This window comes from Poecilia latipinna, unplaced genomic scaffold, assembly GCF_001443285.1.
Source record: "Poecilia latipinna isolate Pla-1442-1.1 unplaced genomic scaffold, P_latipinna-1.0 Scaffold748, whole genome shotgun sequence".
In the NCBI taxonomy this organism is placed as follows: domain Eukaryota; kingdom Metazoa; phylum Chordata; class Actinopteri; order Cyprinodontiformes; family Poeciliidae; genus Poecilia; species Poecilia latipinna.
In genome coordinates, this window is record NW_015113364.1 from 108,417 (window position 1) to 125,265 (window position 16,849).

General features: G+C 38.2%; 1 protein-coding gene across 1 annotated transcript in view; it reads left to right on the forward strand.

Moving 5' to 3' along the window:
• The window catches only part of LOC106955576 (partitioning defective 3 homolog), a gene marked incomplete at its 5' end in the record, with an annotated part of 185,235 nt that overhangs the window by 60,493 nt on the left and 107,893 nt on the right, over positions 1-16,849 (forward strand). Inside the window, 4 exons of the mRNA XM_015045839.1 lie at positions 279-506; positions 1,734-1,933; positions 5,121-5,260; positions 5,495-5,623. Coding sequence (XP_014901325.1) covers positions 279-506; positions 1,734-1,933; positions 5,121-5,260; positions 5,495-5,623 — 697 coding nt within the window. The remainder of the gene's footprint in view (positions 1-278; positions 507-1,733; positions 1,934-5,120; positions 5,261-5,494; positions 5,624-16,849) is intronic.

The following is a 16,849-nucleotide window of genomic DNA, read 5'->3' on the forward strand; positions in this document are numbered from 1 at the left end:
GAACTTTGAACAGAGGGAATTCTGGGTAATCATTCATCACTGATGCACTCTTCACCCAGCATGTGCTGATGCTGGTTATTACAGATAATGTAATGTCTGTCTTCTACTGCTATATAAAGTTCCCCCCGTGATTAGCTGTGCTACTCTCAACTCTCTGCATCACTCTTCAACATGCAACACACTGCAGCTTTCTCTATATATCTCTATATATCAGCAAAGCCCAACAGTACCTCTTATCTTGTTAAAGTTAATGTATTTCTGTCTTCCTCTTCTTCCAGAGCTCAGAACATTTTCAGGCAGGCGATGCGTTGCCCGGTCATCCTTTTCCATGTGGTTCCTGCCTCCATGAAGAGACAGTATGAAATACTATCGGTCCAGAACGAGCTCAGTTCACCCCAGTCAACCAGAGTCCGCTTCAGCCAAGACTACCAGCACCCAGGGGACCGGTCGAGTCTGGACTCAGGGACGCCATCCAGATCTGGGGAACAAGCGGCCGCCAACCACGAGTGAGTCTTACACTCTGCCTTAACACATAAGTGTGACATCCAGAATGGAATTAAATACAAAACTCTAATAAAAAATGCTCAATACACTCTCTGTAGATCTAATTTCGATGAATTATTGCAGATTTCATTGCAACAGTTATCGACTCTCCAATACAGTCTATACAATACAATAATAGTCTTAATACAAAATCCATCAAAGTTAAAATGTGCTATGTTAAAACAGAAAAGTCCTGTTTTCAACCTGAGACATCTTGTTTGAAAGGCTAGTTCAGGGGTTAAATGTACTTAATATTTTCCCAGCAGCTGTTAACTCTCTCAACGTTTTCGTTTTAATGTAAATCCAGGTCCAGTCTGTCCCAGAGGCTGACACTAATGGCTCCGATCTCAAAAATGCCTCTGTACTTTAGACAAACTGTGTTTAATGAATCATGTAACCATCATAACATTTTCATTTTATGGTCATTTGACGGTCATTTTCTGAGAAGACGATGATTATCCACATGAGAAACATGGTGGAACCGAAACACGCGTAGTGTTTCTGTTTGGAGTTACTGTCTGATATAAAAGTAAAATGTTGTACAAAGCAAGAACTTTATAGCAGGTTAAGTGAACACTGTTAAATACTTTACTTTTAGGTACTTTGATCAGAAACACTTTAAATGTTGAGTCCTCTGGGTCTGCTTTATACAGGAAAATCAATGGTGTCCTACTTTATTGCACACAAAATAATTGTTTTCAGTATAGGCTGTAGAGACGAGAGCTTCAGAAATGATCATAAAGATGCTGGTTTTCGTTTCTGAACATTTAATAAGTGAAGTACAGAAAAAAGTGGCAGCTGAACAGACACTGCAGAGGACCGATCAGAGAAACAAACAGAAAAATAAAATAAGGAAATTCCTGAGACAACTACAGTTTAAAGCAAAACCTCACAGTTCAATTTCCTGTTTTGCATAAAACTCTTAGTGCAATTGACTGATATTCCCAAGCCACTCATGTAATCTGTATGAACTAATTATTCATTTATTTCATATTAAATCTGTTAAATCTGGTTCTAAGTCTAAATATTTTACAACATAAGCTTTACACAATGGACACATTTCAACCGCAACCAGATGAGAAATGTGAACATTAGCCTCGTCACCTTGGTTTTCCACATCTTTGTTGAAAAGTTTTCCTTTCCTTTGATCAATAATTCACTAGAAATTGTTTAATGGTTTTCACCTGCAGTCACCAAGGTCCTCTGGCAGGAAGCACCCCAGAACCAAGTCGGCGGTTTGCTACCTTACCCCATGCCGTACCTCACCCCATAATCTCCAGGACCCCCTCAGCGCCTTCCCCCTCCCTGCAGCGCAGAATAAGCACGACTCCGTCCAACAGCTCCTACCTAAAGAAAAGAGGACGCAGCTTCAACATCCAGCTGAAGAAAGGTGAGATCTGACTGAATGACTGGATAGAAGTGTGTTTGTTTTTAGTTCAATACCTGCAAATTGTTACATTGCACACCTGCAGACTACACACCAGTCCGTAATAGTTAGCTATTACGGATAACTAATGGTTAACTCTTAGGTATCCGAGGTTGATCAATTCGGTTTGATCAGCCTTGTGTTAAAGCGAACCGGTGTTGAGGTGACATGCCTTTGCCGCCTCTCCTCCTCTTCGCTTCTCTGTAAGTTGGCTGCAATGAGCAGATGTTTAGCTGAAATCTGGAAGAGTCTGGAGTGCAGTGAGCTTCAGGGAATTGTACAGCAGTGGGGGCAACAGTGGCAGATAAATGGGGCAAACTCAAGGGAAATGAAGTTGCAAGCTGCTCTAATATGTTTGGCAAGGATTTCTGACAACTGGCAGCCCAGTTCATTGGCAGACTCTCTATTTGTTACAACATTATAAACTTTCTCTGCCTTTTTTACCCACAAAAATAAGTGTGATTTAAGCATGAGTGGGGCGCAGTGGCGAAACAGCACTGGTCTGTCTATCTTTAGCAACTTTATAAATCCAAAGCCTAAATTATAGTTTATTTATTCAGGACTTCACTGAATGGAACTGCCTCCACTGTAAACTCACAGCCACGTCCAGAAGCGGAACTAAAAACAAATTCTAGCCAACATGTTATTGTATCAGAAAAATTGTAGAAACATGCCCAGAAATCATTTTGACATCTCCATTTAATTACCATCAGACTTTCTCTCTGCTAATGCGCTTTCAGACGGGGGCCGTGGCAGTTTTGTTGTTGACTCGATGTAATTGTTGTGATTCGGCCTAAGTGGCTCCGAGTTCCAAGTGGCAGGAGCAGATCTTGAATGGCACATTAACAAGAGTGCCCTAATCAAATACTTCTGTTGAAAACAACATACGCAGCCCATTAAGTCGTTGTCATGTCCCCCAGCCTCTCCTCCTGTTTGCTGTTTAATTGGCTTATTGGAGCCAGGATTTCTAACTAATCTAGAAAGGGATACAATTACTTTTATCCTGGTCTTCTGTTACCCAGAAATAAAGACGCCAGTGGTTAATTACTGAAGGCCTGTTAGTGATGTATTCTCCTAATTGCCTGATTGGTCCATTAATGACAGTATCTACTGACGGAGAGAGGAGTTTGATTTTGTTCATTAGGCTGCGTCTTGGACTGGCAGGAAGTAGGAACGTGGAGGATTAGAATAAAGAAATCACAACAAAGAATTTCATGTTGAAGTTTGAAAAGAAGAAAGAAGTTTCCACACACTCACTGACAGCAAGAATGTCAGCCTTTTTAATATATATATTTTTTTCAATTTGACCCCTTTTAGAAAATAGTTTAAGGCAGGATTGAGATGGAGGTTTAAGCTAACAAGTAAGAGAGTAGACTAGGGCTGAGGCTCAAGTGTTTAAATTTAAAATAAAAACACACAGACATCCTTTGTTCAACCTGCTTTGCATGGTGACACCAGCGTTCTGGCTGTTTCTTGTTTATGACAATCTGTCTGCTATATAATCATTCCACTGTAAAGATATGCATATAATATCTCCAGCAATGGAATGAAATATTTGAAACCACGTCACCCTTTTGTTCCAAAATACCAAAAGCTGCACTTATTTGCTTTACTTTTAAGCGCTGAAAAATGTCCCTAATGAGACAAACTTCTCACAGTAACTATGTGACCTTGCATTAAAAGTTGAGCAGTCATGAAGACAAACTGCATATTTAATGCTCGACATAAATAATGACAGCTATTTCGGTCCGCTCAGTTATCACGAGGCGCTGATGGAGAGATCAGAGAGCGTCATTATCCTGAACAGCTCAACTTTCCCACTCCAAAAGCAATCTCTTTACCCTTCTGCAAGTTTGTTTGCGTGAAGGAGTCGGGAGGAAAGTTGCCGTCCTCGTTTGTTCCTCCTGGTGTTCCTTGTTCATCACCTCATCACTGTCAGCAGGCTGACAGACAGATCGACAGACTGCCGGAGAGACACATGAGGGGGGGGAAAGTAGGTCATGATGAACTATCAGAGGTGCTGACAGCTCCGTGAAATGAGCAGCTAGTTTGACATGAATACTAATCACTGCTGTTTGAAAAGCCTCGACTGAACCAACATAACGCAACTTGCCAACCAGACTGCCAGAAATACACAGCAAGGTTGATCTTTAGGGACTTCTAACCGTCTCTCTGATCACACTGACTGATTAAGATTGAGACTGAATTGAGACCAGAGAGAGGTTTTATGTACTTTGTCTGCCCTTTTTGCCAGACTAAATGTGAATGTACGTTTAACAAATTTTAAAGGCTAACCTGTAAACCTAAAGAAACGGGCTTTTCATGGATCACACATTGCTGTAAAAATTAAATATTCAGATCACCTATTAAACTTTTACCAGACTGAGAAGGCTTGAGTAAATTTAATCAGTACTTAATCAAATTTTTTTTTTTTTTATTTTCTTACCAAGGCAACAAAGATTCCAACAAACCTGAAGAAGAACTTTCCATTCTTATTATACTATGGATTGAAATGTATAACTCGTATTATACTATGGATGTATATGTATAACTCATAGCAATTCAATTGCTATGAGTTATACAGAGTCAAATCATAACACATGTTGAGGCACTCTACAAAAAAAAAAGAAAAAAAAGAATCTATTCAGTCATACCAATAGATTTCAAGTCGAGTTACATACATTTCAAATTGATTCTACAATGTATCAAGTTCAGCTAATTATCTTAATCAGTTGAAAGTTTTCTATCTAAGGAAACCTAGCAGATTGCAATCGTCATTGACTTGCTTTATTAATTTCTCTGGGACGAACACTGAGCGACAGTGGACAATTGCTTGCATTATGTCGTTGGCTGTGGAGCAATCCCTTGTACTGAACATGCATGTGGCAACAGTGGAGAGAAAAATATTCCATTTAACAGGAAGAAACCTCCAGCAGGACCTATGAACAACCATCTGCCATGACCAACTTAAGGTTTGAGAAGCCACAGCATACACACAAAATGATAAACAAAAGCACTGGAGTACTTTCCATTAAGTCATATTGACCAATACTTATATTAGTGCCGACATATAGTGTGTCCCTAAAACATATTGTCCAGTTTTCATGTTTTTCATTACGTTTCTGTGTTATTTTTTTCTCTATCTGACCAGGTCCAGAGGGTCTCGGATTCAGTATCACCTCCAGAGACGTCCCTATTGGAGGAAGTGCTCCCATTTACATAAAAAACATTCTCCCTCGAGGTGCTGCCATCCAAGATGGACGACTGAAAGCTGGAGACCGGCTGTTGGAGGTAAAGCCGGGCTTTCAACCAATCTCCAATCTTTTTGTAGAGTTCATGGAGTGTTAAAACACATTCTCCATGATTTAGCAGCTGTACTCCAGCTTTCTTTACGATATCATCAGTTAGAGCAATATTCAGATTTTCAGCTAGACTAAATCATCTGAGTAACACCACGGTTCAGGTTCCTACTGTGTTTGTAAGGCCTGGGTTGTGTTAGTGACTGTAGAACATGTTGTTGTGCAGGTTAGTGGAGTGGACCTGAATGGAAAGAGCCAGGAGGAAGTGGTAGCCCTGCTTCGAGCCACGCCCATGGACGGGATGGTGAACCTGTTGGTGCTTCGTCAGGAGGACACACTTCTGCCACGAGAAGTGGTCAGTACCGTTCTGGACTCTATTTACCAGATTTTAATTACAAATTTTATACAGCATATCTGTGCTGATTTGTTCAGTCCTCTCCAATCAGCTGGTAAATGGATTTAAAACCTCAAATTTGCATCCCATGTTCTGTCTGGACTTGTACAACTTTGACTCTTACTGATGCTCTCTGATATATGTTTTTTTTTTCCTTACGTTTTATGGTTGAAATCTTTGTATAATTCTTTTAGCGTAATCAAGTGAAATAGCTCTTCTTTCACTTTGCTATAATGACTTATGAAGTGCAGGCTGCCTTGAAATTGCTTTTTACTGCATTTTCTTTTTTTTTTCTATTCACAGATTTTTCTCTTTAGAGATTTTCAGAAGTATTGTGGACGCCTAGTTTCACTCATTTTTTAGGATCTTTTAACAGTCCTCATTTCTGCTTCCAAATTGCATACTCATTGAAATAACAGATTATTTCAGTCCAAAATGCAGACAAATAGAATAGGTACTTTTTGCGGTTTTGATGAGAAATGGAAAGTTCCTGATCTATAAAGACCCAGACATTATTAAAAAGAAAGTACACCTGCATTCAGTTTTACGCATTAGGACATAATAAACATAATTTGGTCTTTACCAGCTTCAATTGTTTTTAAACCTAAACTCAAACTTACAACAACACACAACATTCAACTCTATTTGTTATTTATCAAACTGTGTTGGGACCTTTAAATGTCACACAAACCTTGAACACAATTAATAGGAGTGTTTTTTAAGAATAGTGAACCAAACTGTGTCCACTACATTCATACTGAAGATTATTTCTGAAGGTTACTGGTGCTAAAAGGTATCAAATCATGAGGTGCTCTTTGTTATCGCATCAAAATTTTGCCTTTTTATAAAGAATGACGCTGGAGAATCTGCTGTGTTTTGTACATTTAAAGTCGCAGTACATACAAAGATTCTCCTCCTGGTTCTGATTGTTTTATTTTCTGACAGAGCAAGAAGACAGATCATCTGTCTCATACTATGCCATGACGTAGGGACAGTTCTAACAAAAGTGGAAAAAAAAAAGGTTTTATAAAAGCTACATGCTCCTGCTTTATGGTAGATACAGAAAAAAGTTCTGGATGTTTTTCTTTTTTTATGTGTTATGTAAAATAATAATACTAAAAGAGTCTGTGGCATCTTTTTCCTGAGAGTAAACTCAGAACACAATAGAGTCCAGAAGCTGATGGTAAAAGACAGACTTTAGTCTGCACTAAAAATACAGCTCTGATTACATTCACATACATTAAGCAAACACACAGACACAGACAAACTCACAGACTTGTGCTCAGACACCAGCGCCTGCACACAGGGTGACTTTGGCTGTCGTGAAACAGATGGCAGGGCTGCTGCCCTCGTCCAGCCTGCTCTCAGTGTCTCTGACAGCAGGTGTGGGCTTCACAGCGCCTCAGCACACCAGGAAGCCCTTTATGCCAACCTCACTTCTTCCCATAAACCTCAGCCTGGCACCCAGGCTCTTAACCCTGCCAAAGAAGCTGTTAAAACTGTACATTGCTGAACACTCGAGGCATATTTTACTAAAGAAATGCAGGCCCAGTCTATACATTTCACACTTTTGTTTTATGAAGAAAGATCCATATTGTCTCATTCGTATTCAATATGCTACTAATGTTAAATTCTCTGTCTTTTAGCAGTTCCTAATGGCGTCTTCTCTGCTGCTTTCCAAAACATATATTACTTTAAATTTATATGGACCAAGCTAATTTATGCAGTGGTTCTTGACACAGTACCTGACAAATGCTGCAGGGGTGACTAAAATGCCGTGGCAACTGTGGCTTCAAATCATTAGTAATGTAGTAGAAATTGTTGGCTGGATTTTGTTCACTTATCAGAAAATGTTTTTATCGGTAATATTTTGACCAGCATGACAGTAAGTATGAATTTTTAGTGGCTCATTTTCTGTTGAAATTAAGTTTTTTTTTTTTTTTTTTACTCATGTAATATTTGTTTTGACTTAGAGCCGTCATATTTTTTTCAGTACCAATATCACAGAATTTCTTCTTTTCTTCTTTCTGGTAAAAAAAAAAGAAAAAAATGTTATAAGGAGTTTGATGTTTTGACTGTGACAGTAATTACTAATAAAGCATGATAGAAAAGCATAGCGGGTAATTACCTCCTGTCCCAGAAATTGCGGATAGATGAATGTGTGTTTGCATGTGTATGTTCTACACATCAGTTGCTCAGATCCACATGAATGTAAGCACACAGACGAACATTTAGTAGCTGTCATTCATCCAATTGCCTCAGTGACAAGCTGATGATGTTTTGAATTGCTGTTTGAATGATATACACACTCACACACACGCCCACACACAGTATGTCTTTCTGTCTTCACAGGGACTTTCTATTGACTTCCATACATTTTCTACTCATTTCCACAGCTTAACCTCAAAACTAACCATTACCAGTATATGCTTAATGTCATTTTGGACATGTTTATGTATGAGGATGTACAGGTGTTATCCAAGTGTGCCGTTTGAATTGAGTTTAATGTACTAAACTCAATTCAGATTAACCCCTAACCCAAAAGCAGCACTTCTATTTATGGGACCCTTGGAGCAGGGGGTCCTCATAACGTGGTGTTTGTTGGAACGATGGGCCTTACAATGTATCAAATACAAGACTATGCACACACACACGCATGCACTCAGACACCATTGCCAGTATATTCCTAAACCCAAACTTAACCAAAACTTAATTCACACCATACCTGTAGACCTAACCAAACACAGAAGGCATTCCGCCGCATTAAGGCCAGGCTTTGGTCGCCATATCCGTATTTAGAAAGTTAGTGAATATGCTAGAGAAGGTCTTAAATAGATTAGCTAAATGAGCACACACGCACAGACGGATGCGTTGACAGCAGTAAAAAGCAGGCCTTTTTGTGTGGTTGACATTTTCCCACTGATGTTTGATGTTGGTGTCATAAATCCCACACATCCCCTTTTGTTTGGCTGTTCCATTACACGTTCACTACACCGTCTCCCTAAGGAATTAATTTATTCTCCCAGCATGTTTGCATCGCATCCTTAATTAACACGGTCAGAGTGTGTTTTGACATGCTTTTGGAGGCAACAGCAACAGCTCTCAATAGCTTTCAATAAACATGTACTTTCAGGGAAAAGAAAAGGTTAAATGGTAATTGAGCAAAATAGGGCATTGCCCTTTGTGGTTTCTATGGTCTGTCACTTTCCCCTCTGCAGTCCAAGGATATCAACAAATATTTTCATACAGATAAATTACAATCTATACGATAATATTAGCAAGCTTTAACCTTTACTCAGCGTTGATCTCATCAACTTCTTCAAAATCGAATCCATCATCCATAAGGTTGAATAGAATCCAAATGAGTTTATTAACTTATACCCCCACCACACTATTGCATAAATTCCTTACATTTAAATGATAAATATGTAGCAAGATATGCAGCTTGAAAGAAGCAACCAGAAGCAGACGATAAAAGACATTGGCTTTTTGGGTCAGGCTAAAAATTATGTGGCATTAATACGACAGGTTACACTTAAAAGCACCATTGCTACAGATCAATGCATTCAATGCAAAAATAATATTACTATTCTAAAGCTAAGCTATTTTGACTCTCTGTCACCAAGATTTTGTTAGGTGTGCATGTTGAATAATTGAAGTGGCTCCAACGGCAAAGATGACTGTCCTACCTTTTGTCTAATTCAGCTAATTATTATTTGATCTCTTGCAGGTGTTCTTTCACTGAGCCTCAAGTTGTAGGTTTACCCTTTGTGTTTTTCAGGCAGTCTGAGCAAAAAACACATATATTCAAGCTATCTTTTGACACCTTCAAGTTTGGTCATTAATTTATCTAGACATAACTGTTATAAAGCTTATATTATAACAAATAAATAAACAAATGTTAGGATCTTCTGATGTCAGACTCCCACAAACAGTTAAACTTTCATATGCAGCATCACACTGTGAAACTCTAACACAGATCCATAACACTAAACTGTACCATGGCATATCCAATAGATGTTTTATGCTGCTGGCATTAATCTCCCAGCTTGCAACAATTGTCCTTTTTGCTATATTCATTGTTTGCTCCATATTGTGGAGATTAATCTTCCAGCTTTGTAACAACAAGTCAGAAGCCAGGTTTTACCGAGGAAAAGCAGATATTAAAAATGACAAGAATTGCTCCTTCCTCCACCTGTTTACTAGTTAAAAGCCTCCACATTTATTCTCCACTCTCACTGTGTGCCAGACACACCCACAACAAAAGCAGAACGTATGTATGTATGTATTAGTCATTAGAAATAAAAATGATGAGTTTGGAAAATTTGGGGCAAATCTGCAACATCTCTTCCGGTGAGCAAATACTGAACCCAGCATGTGGTGCAAATTATCCTTAAAATAGCAGTTGTTGGTGCTGCATCAGCAACAACTGCTGTGGCCCCAGCTTCTTATTTTGCTTCCCACACTCGTACAGAAGTTTATATCCAATCATATCCTGAGCATATTTTAAACATGCTAATGCGCTCCGTGTAAAAATCGTACGCGGCAATCTGGCGCCGATTAAGTACACATGCTTTGGGTGGTGTAATAAGATTGTCCGTAACTGCCCTTACATCGCTCCATGGCCCTACATGAGCAGCATATTTCATTTCCAATAGGCCTGGAGAAGACATGGTCTCATGTAGCCTCAGCTGGAACACTGATGGCCACATAAGAGCAATTAAGCACTGCATTAAAATTCCCTCTTTATGATCGTATCACACTTGTCTCTGATCCATTAGTAGCTGTGTCTGCCACGCAATGAGAATCTTAATTGCACAATTAATTGCGGCCTCTGATTGATGTGACAGTTAAATTTATATCACGTGTGAATGCTGAGGACAGGGTAGACAAATGCATGACAGTATTGGTGACAATTATCAAAGAGTAATGGGCTGTTTCATAAATACCAGGCCCAGTGGCCTGGTTTAATATCTCCCATGTATGTTTTTTTTGTTGTTTTTTTTTAACTCCTGGACTGTAGCTGAATCTGTAGCTGAGGCCCGGAGGCAGGGTTATTTTATTAAAATACTTTTTTGGGAAGAGAATACAGGTGTTTTAAGTACCTTAAGTATAAAAAAATGTAGGTATAAAATAACTTAATGTTTTGCCCATTTAAAACCAACATCTAGTTTTATCAGAACAAGAATCCAGAGAAACCCCTACTAATTTTTAAATTATGGATTGAAAATGTGCTATATAGATAAATTTACCTTGCCTTAAAACTGGATACGTTCAGTGTTGCACATTTGCTCAACTTACTTCTCCCACTATATATTTTTAATAGCATAAGTGAATTTATATAGCACTACTCTATTCAGACCAACCACTCAAAGTGCTTCACCAAGAGAAGCACTTCATCATTCAGTCACACTTATAAATATGCCAATCGGAAGATTGGTTAGGTAACCTGGTCGACATGTGAAAATAGGGAAATGTGAATTGGACCCACAAATTCACAATTGCAAGACAGCTGCTCTACCGGCTGCGAGAATTATCTTTGGTTTTATTATTAAAGTGGAAATTGTGAGAAATGGTACAGCCATCTAACACAATGCCCGTTAAGCTTACAGTTCTTCATTTTGCTTAGTCGTCCTTCCAAACTAGGTCGCATGAATCCAGCAGTAGGTTGTTTTTCATTTTTGTCCATTTCAGTGAAAAAGGCTAAATGATTCTTACTAATATTCATGAAGTTGCAGCAAAACAGCTTTTAGATGCCATCAATGAACTTAGCCTCTTGATCAAAATTTCAGTATGATTTTCCGTGGAATCCACTCTACTCAATCAGTTCTCTTTAAATTCTCCAATGCCTTTTTACACAGGGATGCAGCAGAGGCCATAATCATAACGACCCTGGATTTAAATGCATTTGACTCCACTGATATTATTCTCACACCACACATATATTTCTGGTTAATCTATGGTTCTTATTTATCACTCAGAAGTGGGGTTTTCTTGCAAACTTAACTTTAAATCATATTTAGTTACTCATAAGTATACCAAGTTACCAAAGGTTTTGATATCTGCTGGGGTTTCTTATAAATCGTTTTCTTTTTTACTTTCCTTATGCCATTTTTTTCATTATTAGACTTTTTATCAGTTTTTAATGGGAACTTGAAATGAAGATTTGTCTTTTTAGGCAAGCATCTGGTCAGCATTACTTGTTAACTGGTATTTTATTATTTCTATTTTGTTTATCATGATATATTTTGGCAGTGGCAGAGCAGGCTCTCAACATGCGGAGGTTAAAGTCACTAATGCATCTGTTCCAGGTAGATTCCCAACTCCATACCATTTACTGCTTGTCTTTCCCTTATCTCTCTACCCGTCTTACTGTCAAGCTACTAATAAAAATGCAAATATTACATCCAATTTATCTGTGAAGCATCTTGTGATATTCACGCAGACAATTTGTGAAATGTGTTAGCTTACTTACATGGACAGATTCGTTGTGGTTTTGACTTTGTCGTTCACGATTTCCCCGCTTTGAAGTTAGAAATGAAGATTAGATGTTCAGTTGATCTCCATGCAGCAGAATGAAGAATGGATTTACACTATCTGTTCTCTCATCATTTTCTTCTTTCATAAACATATGTTCTTTTTCTCGGTTCACATCTGTTCGTGCCTGAAAAGTGTTGGAGTGGGTAATGATAAAGGCTACGGCTTACTTCTCTGAAGCAAAGATAAACGGCCTGCCTTTCTGAACCTGCGCACCATCGGCAGCCATGCCAAAAAAGACATCTTCCAAGTTAATATAATTAGATGTCTCTTAGAGTAATGCTTCCTTGCAAGGATGATGTAATGTGTTGCAATTTTCCTAAATAATGTGCGAATGACAGAGTTTTCCCTTCCAAGTCTTTTAAACAGTTTATTTATGTTACTGCAGGTGGCTCCGGCAGATATATTACCACGGGAGAAATGATCAAACATCTCAAGGCGATGAGTCAGTTCTTGGTGTAAAAACGATTCTGCAACATTTTTTGATGGTATTTGCAATTTAAGGTGTGATGAAGCTTAAAAACTGACCTGCAGTTGAATATATTTGTGAGTAATAAGCATATTGCTTTATCTCGTCACACCACTGAAATGCTTCTCTGTAACTTAGCTTGTAACTTATAGTTTTTGCTCAGGTGAGGCTACATTCCAGCGTGTCGACCCACAATCATCAAATCAATATGTCCGACTGTGCAAGCTTCTGTACAACATTGTGCTTACTGTAGTGACTTCAAAGACTCTAACTAGGGATTCACCGATGCACTTTTTACACTTCTGAAACTGATACCAATATATGAGGTTTGGCATCGACTGATACCGATACGTTCTAGAAGAAAATGCTGAATTCATCGAAAATGTTTTTATTTTTTGTACTGAATAACAAATTTATTTGACAACTCTAGTTCGGCAGACTTAAATACACCAATACCTTCACAAGCTTGGTCAAACACATAAAAACAACACCATTTTAATTTGTTTAGTCAGTGCAGTTAGGAGGATTGCAGTTAATGTTAAAATAAATAATAAAGTAACTGAAACTGACTAAAATAATAGGTTGACTACCTTGGTTAGACATGTAAAAATAAACTACTCTCTTTCAAAATGGTTCAGAAAGTGCAATTAGGAATTCAAAATATAATTATAAAATAAATAATAAAACATGATTCACTTAGTGATTAAAACATATAAGACTAAATAGATCTGCTCTTCTAGATTGGGAGCATTGTCTCTGATACCCGATGTTGAATTTTTTTCAATATTCAGATATTAATATCGGATCAGTGCAACTCTAACTCTAACCAGAAATGTACTTTTGGAAGAATATTTAGTTTAGATTCAGTAGGTAAAGGATCCAGCATGCTAGTTTAGTTCAAAAACGGAACCACCTTATTTTTATCTTACTCTGATTTCAGTATCACTATTCTCTTTTCTTCCCTTCACCTAGATTTCCATCTCTCCCTTTCTCTTTTTTTTTTTTTTTGCTTTCTGGATAATTTTCCGCTCATATCACAGCCTAAAAGAACCTGATCAAACTTTTCCTTTTACTGCCGGTCTGAGAACTGCATAGCTGCCTGATCAAACGGGAAAAGTTTCGAAACATCCTCTGTCATAATTAAAGCCGGGGCTGCCAAGCGTGGTCGAAGACAATGCCAGCCCGGTTAACAATTTCTGAACGAGTCTCACCGATGCCACCTGTTTTCGTTTAGCACTTTTCCAGCAGCTGTTCCCATAATTACACTCGCTGTCAGCGCGGTGCAGAGTATGGGATGGTGCAGTGCAGCGCTGCGCATTGCCGATAAACAAGGTAGTTAAAGGCCACTTATGGCGGCAAAGTTACTCTCCCGGAGGGGATTCGGCATCTGCTTTCAGACCACGTTATGGGCTGTTGTGTGTCTTTGCACTTGGACGTATCAAAACTCTTTTTAGTCTCTAATAACGTTGAATGAGAGGTGTATGTTTCTCGATGTGTAATCTCCTCTTTGAAAAGCTTTTTTGAACAGTTTCCTTGCACAGTAAAAAGTCGCTACTTTATAATTCTTGCTGCATCTAATGTAAATGTCTTTTTAGTGTATAAATACACTTCTTGATCTGGTGTGGCCAGTTAATTTTCCCAAAGGGGCCACATGATTAACAGAAAATATAGTTGCTAATAAACTCTATGTATGACTTTTATTGGCTGCCAGTGGTAATATCTGTTTCATCTGAAAAATAAAATAATGTGGCAACTGAAACTTTGAAGCAGTTAGGTAATTATCTTCTAAAAACACTGAGTTCCTTTAAATCTGGACTGAAAACTCATCTGTTTAGAGTTGCTGTTGAACCATAATAAATGAAACATTGACCAACATATTTGATGTGTATGACTTTGGCAAAGCCACTCATCAAAATGTATTGCTTGTTGAACTGCTGACGGTACGGTATTTTCTTTATAACTTCATGAATGTTGGACTGTTGTCATGAAGTGTCAATAGTGATGCTTTTTATGCAAAGTTTTAAATTTTAATGGACTTTCGATGCAAGTTTTAGTACAACTTTGCATTAGAAGTTTCATTACTTACTAAATAACACTTCATGATAGTCATATACATTCATGAAGACTCCTTCATGTTCAGGTGTTATGTTTATGACAGTGTCATCTCAGTCTCATTCACACCCTTTCATATAAAGTCTTACCATGTTTTGTTTATTAGTAATTCGAATTCTCCCATAATCAGCTTTTCACTCCACACCCTCAGGTTCTGTGAATTTTTTTTTCTTGGTTTAAAGTTACTTGATATTCGCCTCTATTGTCAGGAAATGTTGCAGGGGAGAATCACAGCCAAAGAAATTTGTGTTACAATACCTAGCACGGGTGCACCTCTTTTATAATTACACCCATGGCTGATTTCTTTTATCCACTTTTAGATTAATTTCCAATGACCTTTATGTCACTAAATTGGGCCAAGTGTGGAAAGAAGCTTCCAGCGGTGTTAATTGTTTTAGGCATTGATGTGCGCAGAACTCCAATTTTTTTGTGTGTGAATAGACTTAATTGCAGTTCATTTGCTCTGTCTTTTTCTCTCTCTGTCTTGGTTTTCCTTGTGTGTTTTTTTTTTCTTGCTGTGTTTTTATTTTTGACAGACACATGGGCATATCTCTTTTCAGCACAGAATAGGTTAGACACTGTATAAACACCACAGAAACGGCTGACAGGCAGTCAGGGCCTTGTTAGAACAATCATCTAACTCTTTCCTGTCTGTGCCCACCCTCACTCTCCTGCCAACATCTCTGTGGAAATGTTTCCTTTATTTTCCTCCCCTGCCGATAATGACTGGGTGTTAGCCCATCACACTGTTAATTAATAAAGGCCCTAATTGAGTAATGGACGATGACTGTAGCTGAGTGAAGAGGAGGAATAAAAGCGAGTGGAGGCAAAGGGTTGTCCTTTGCGATTGTCTAGCCTACTAGTTAGACAGACCGTTGAGCTCAGGAAATAATGATATTACAGCTACTCTGCATTCTAATTATCCTGTACTGTTGTGAATACATGGCTGCTTATTTATAAAGTTTAAACTATTAATCTCCATTTATCTAATCTGTGATAGAGTACAGTATTTAAACTAGCCTTGAAAAATGTTTGTATAACACATTTTAATAACAAAGCAGTTCAAAGTGCTTTATACTTTGTCAAACACTTTGACATTATTTTTGTCAAATGTCATCGTCAAAATGATCAATACACATCCAATAAGTTGATCAATGTTCAACTCTAAACAGTTTGGTTTCGAACCTTGACTTAAAAGCACTCAGTGTTTCGGCTGTTTTGACAGTTTTCTGGAAGTTTGTTCTAGATTTGCGGTCCATAGAAGCTGAATGCTGCTTCTTCATGTTTGGTTCTGGGGATGCAGAGCAGAACCAGAAAACCTTGTGGTGCTAAGCCATTAGATGACTTGTAAGATGATTAGATGATTTTGATTTGTAAACTAACAGAAGTCTGTTCTCTGAGCTATGAGGGGGGCAGTGTAAATATTTGAGAACTGGGGCGATGTGCTCCATCTTCTTGGTTTTAGTGAAAATGCAGGCATCAGCTTTCTGGATCAGCTGCACCTGTTTGTGAGAACACTTTTACATTAATCAATGCAACTAAAGATAAACACACAGGCGAGTTTCTCTAGATCTTGTTGGGATATTAGTCCTTTAATCTGGGAAATGTTCTTCAGGTGATAGAAGACCAACTTTGTAATTGTCTTTATGTGGCTCTGAGGGTTCAGGTCTGAGTCCATTACTACACCCAGATTTTAGGTTCTGATCTCTAGTTTCAAGTGTGTGCTAACTTTAGATCCAAAGATTATAATTTTACTTTTGTTTAATGTTTGAATAAATTTAGATAAACATGCACTCAATATATTCATTTTAATAAAATATTAGTTGTGATAAATTCGACTGTTCCTCCCTGAGCTGATGCCCCTTTTTCATCTTCCAGTCACTTTCTCCATTGTCACTTCCTTTATGCTTTCTACCCAGGTTCATAAAAGTGCTGAGGTTTGAACAATGAACAAAATCGGTCTCTCTCTTTTTGTTTTTTTTCTCCTCCGTGAGGGTGGTTAGGTTCAACTCTTCCTCAGTTGAATCGGAGCAATAACGGCTGTCAGGCGGCTTGACAAACTCATTTCT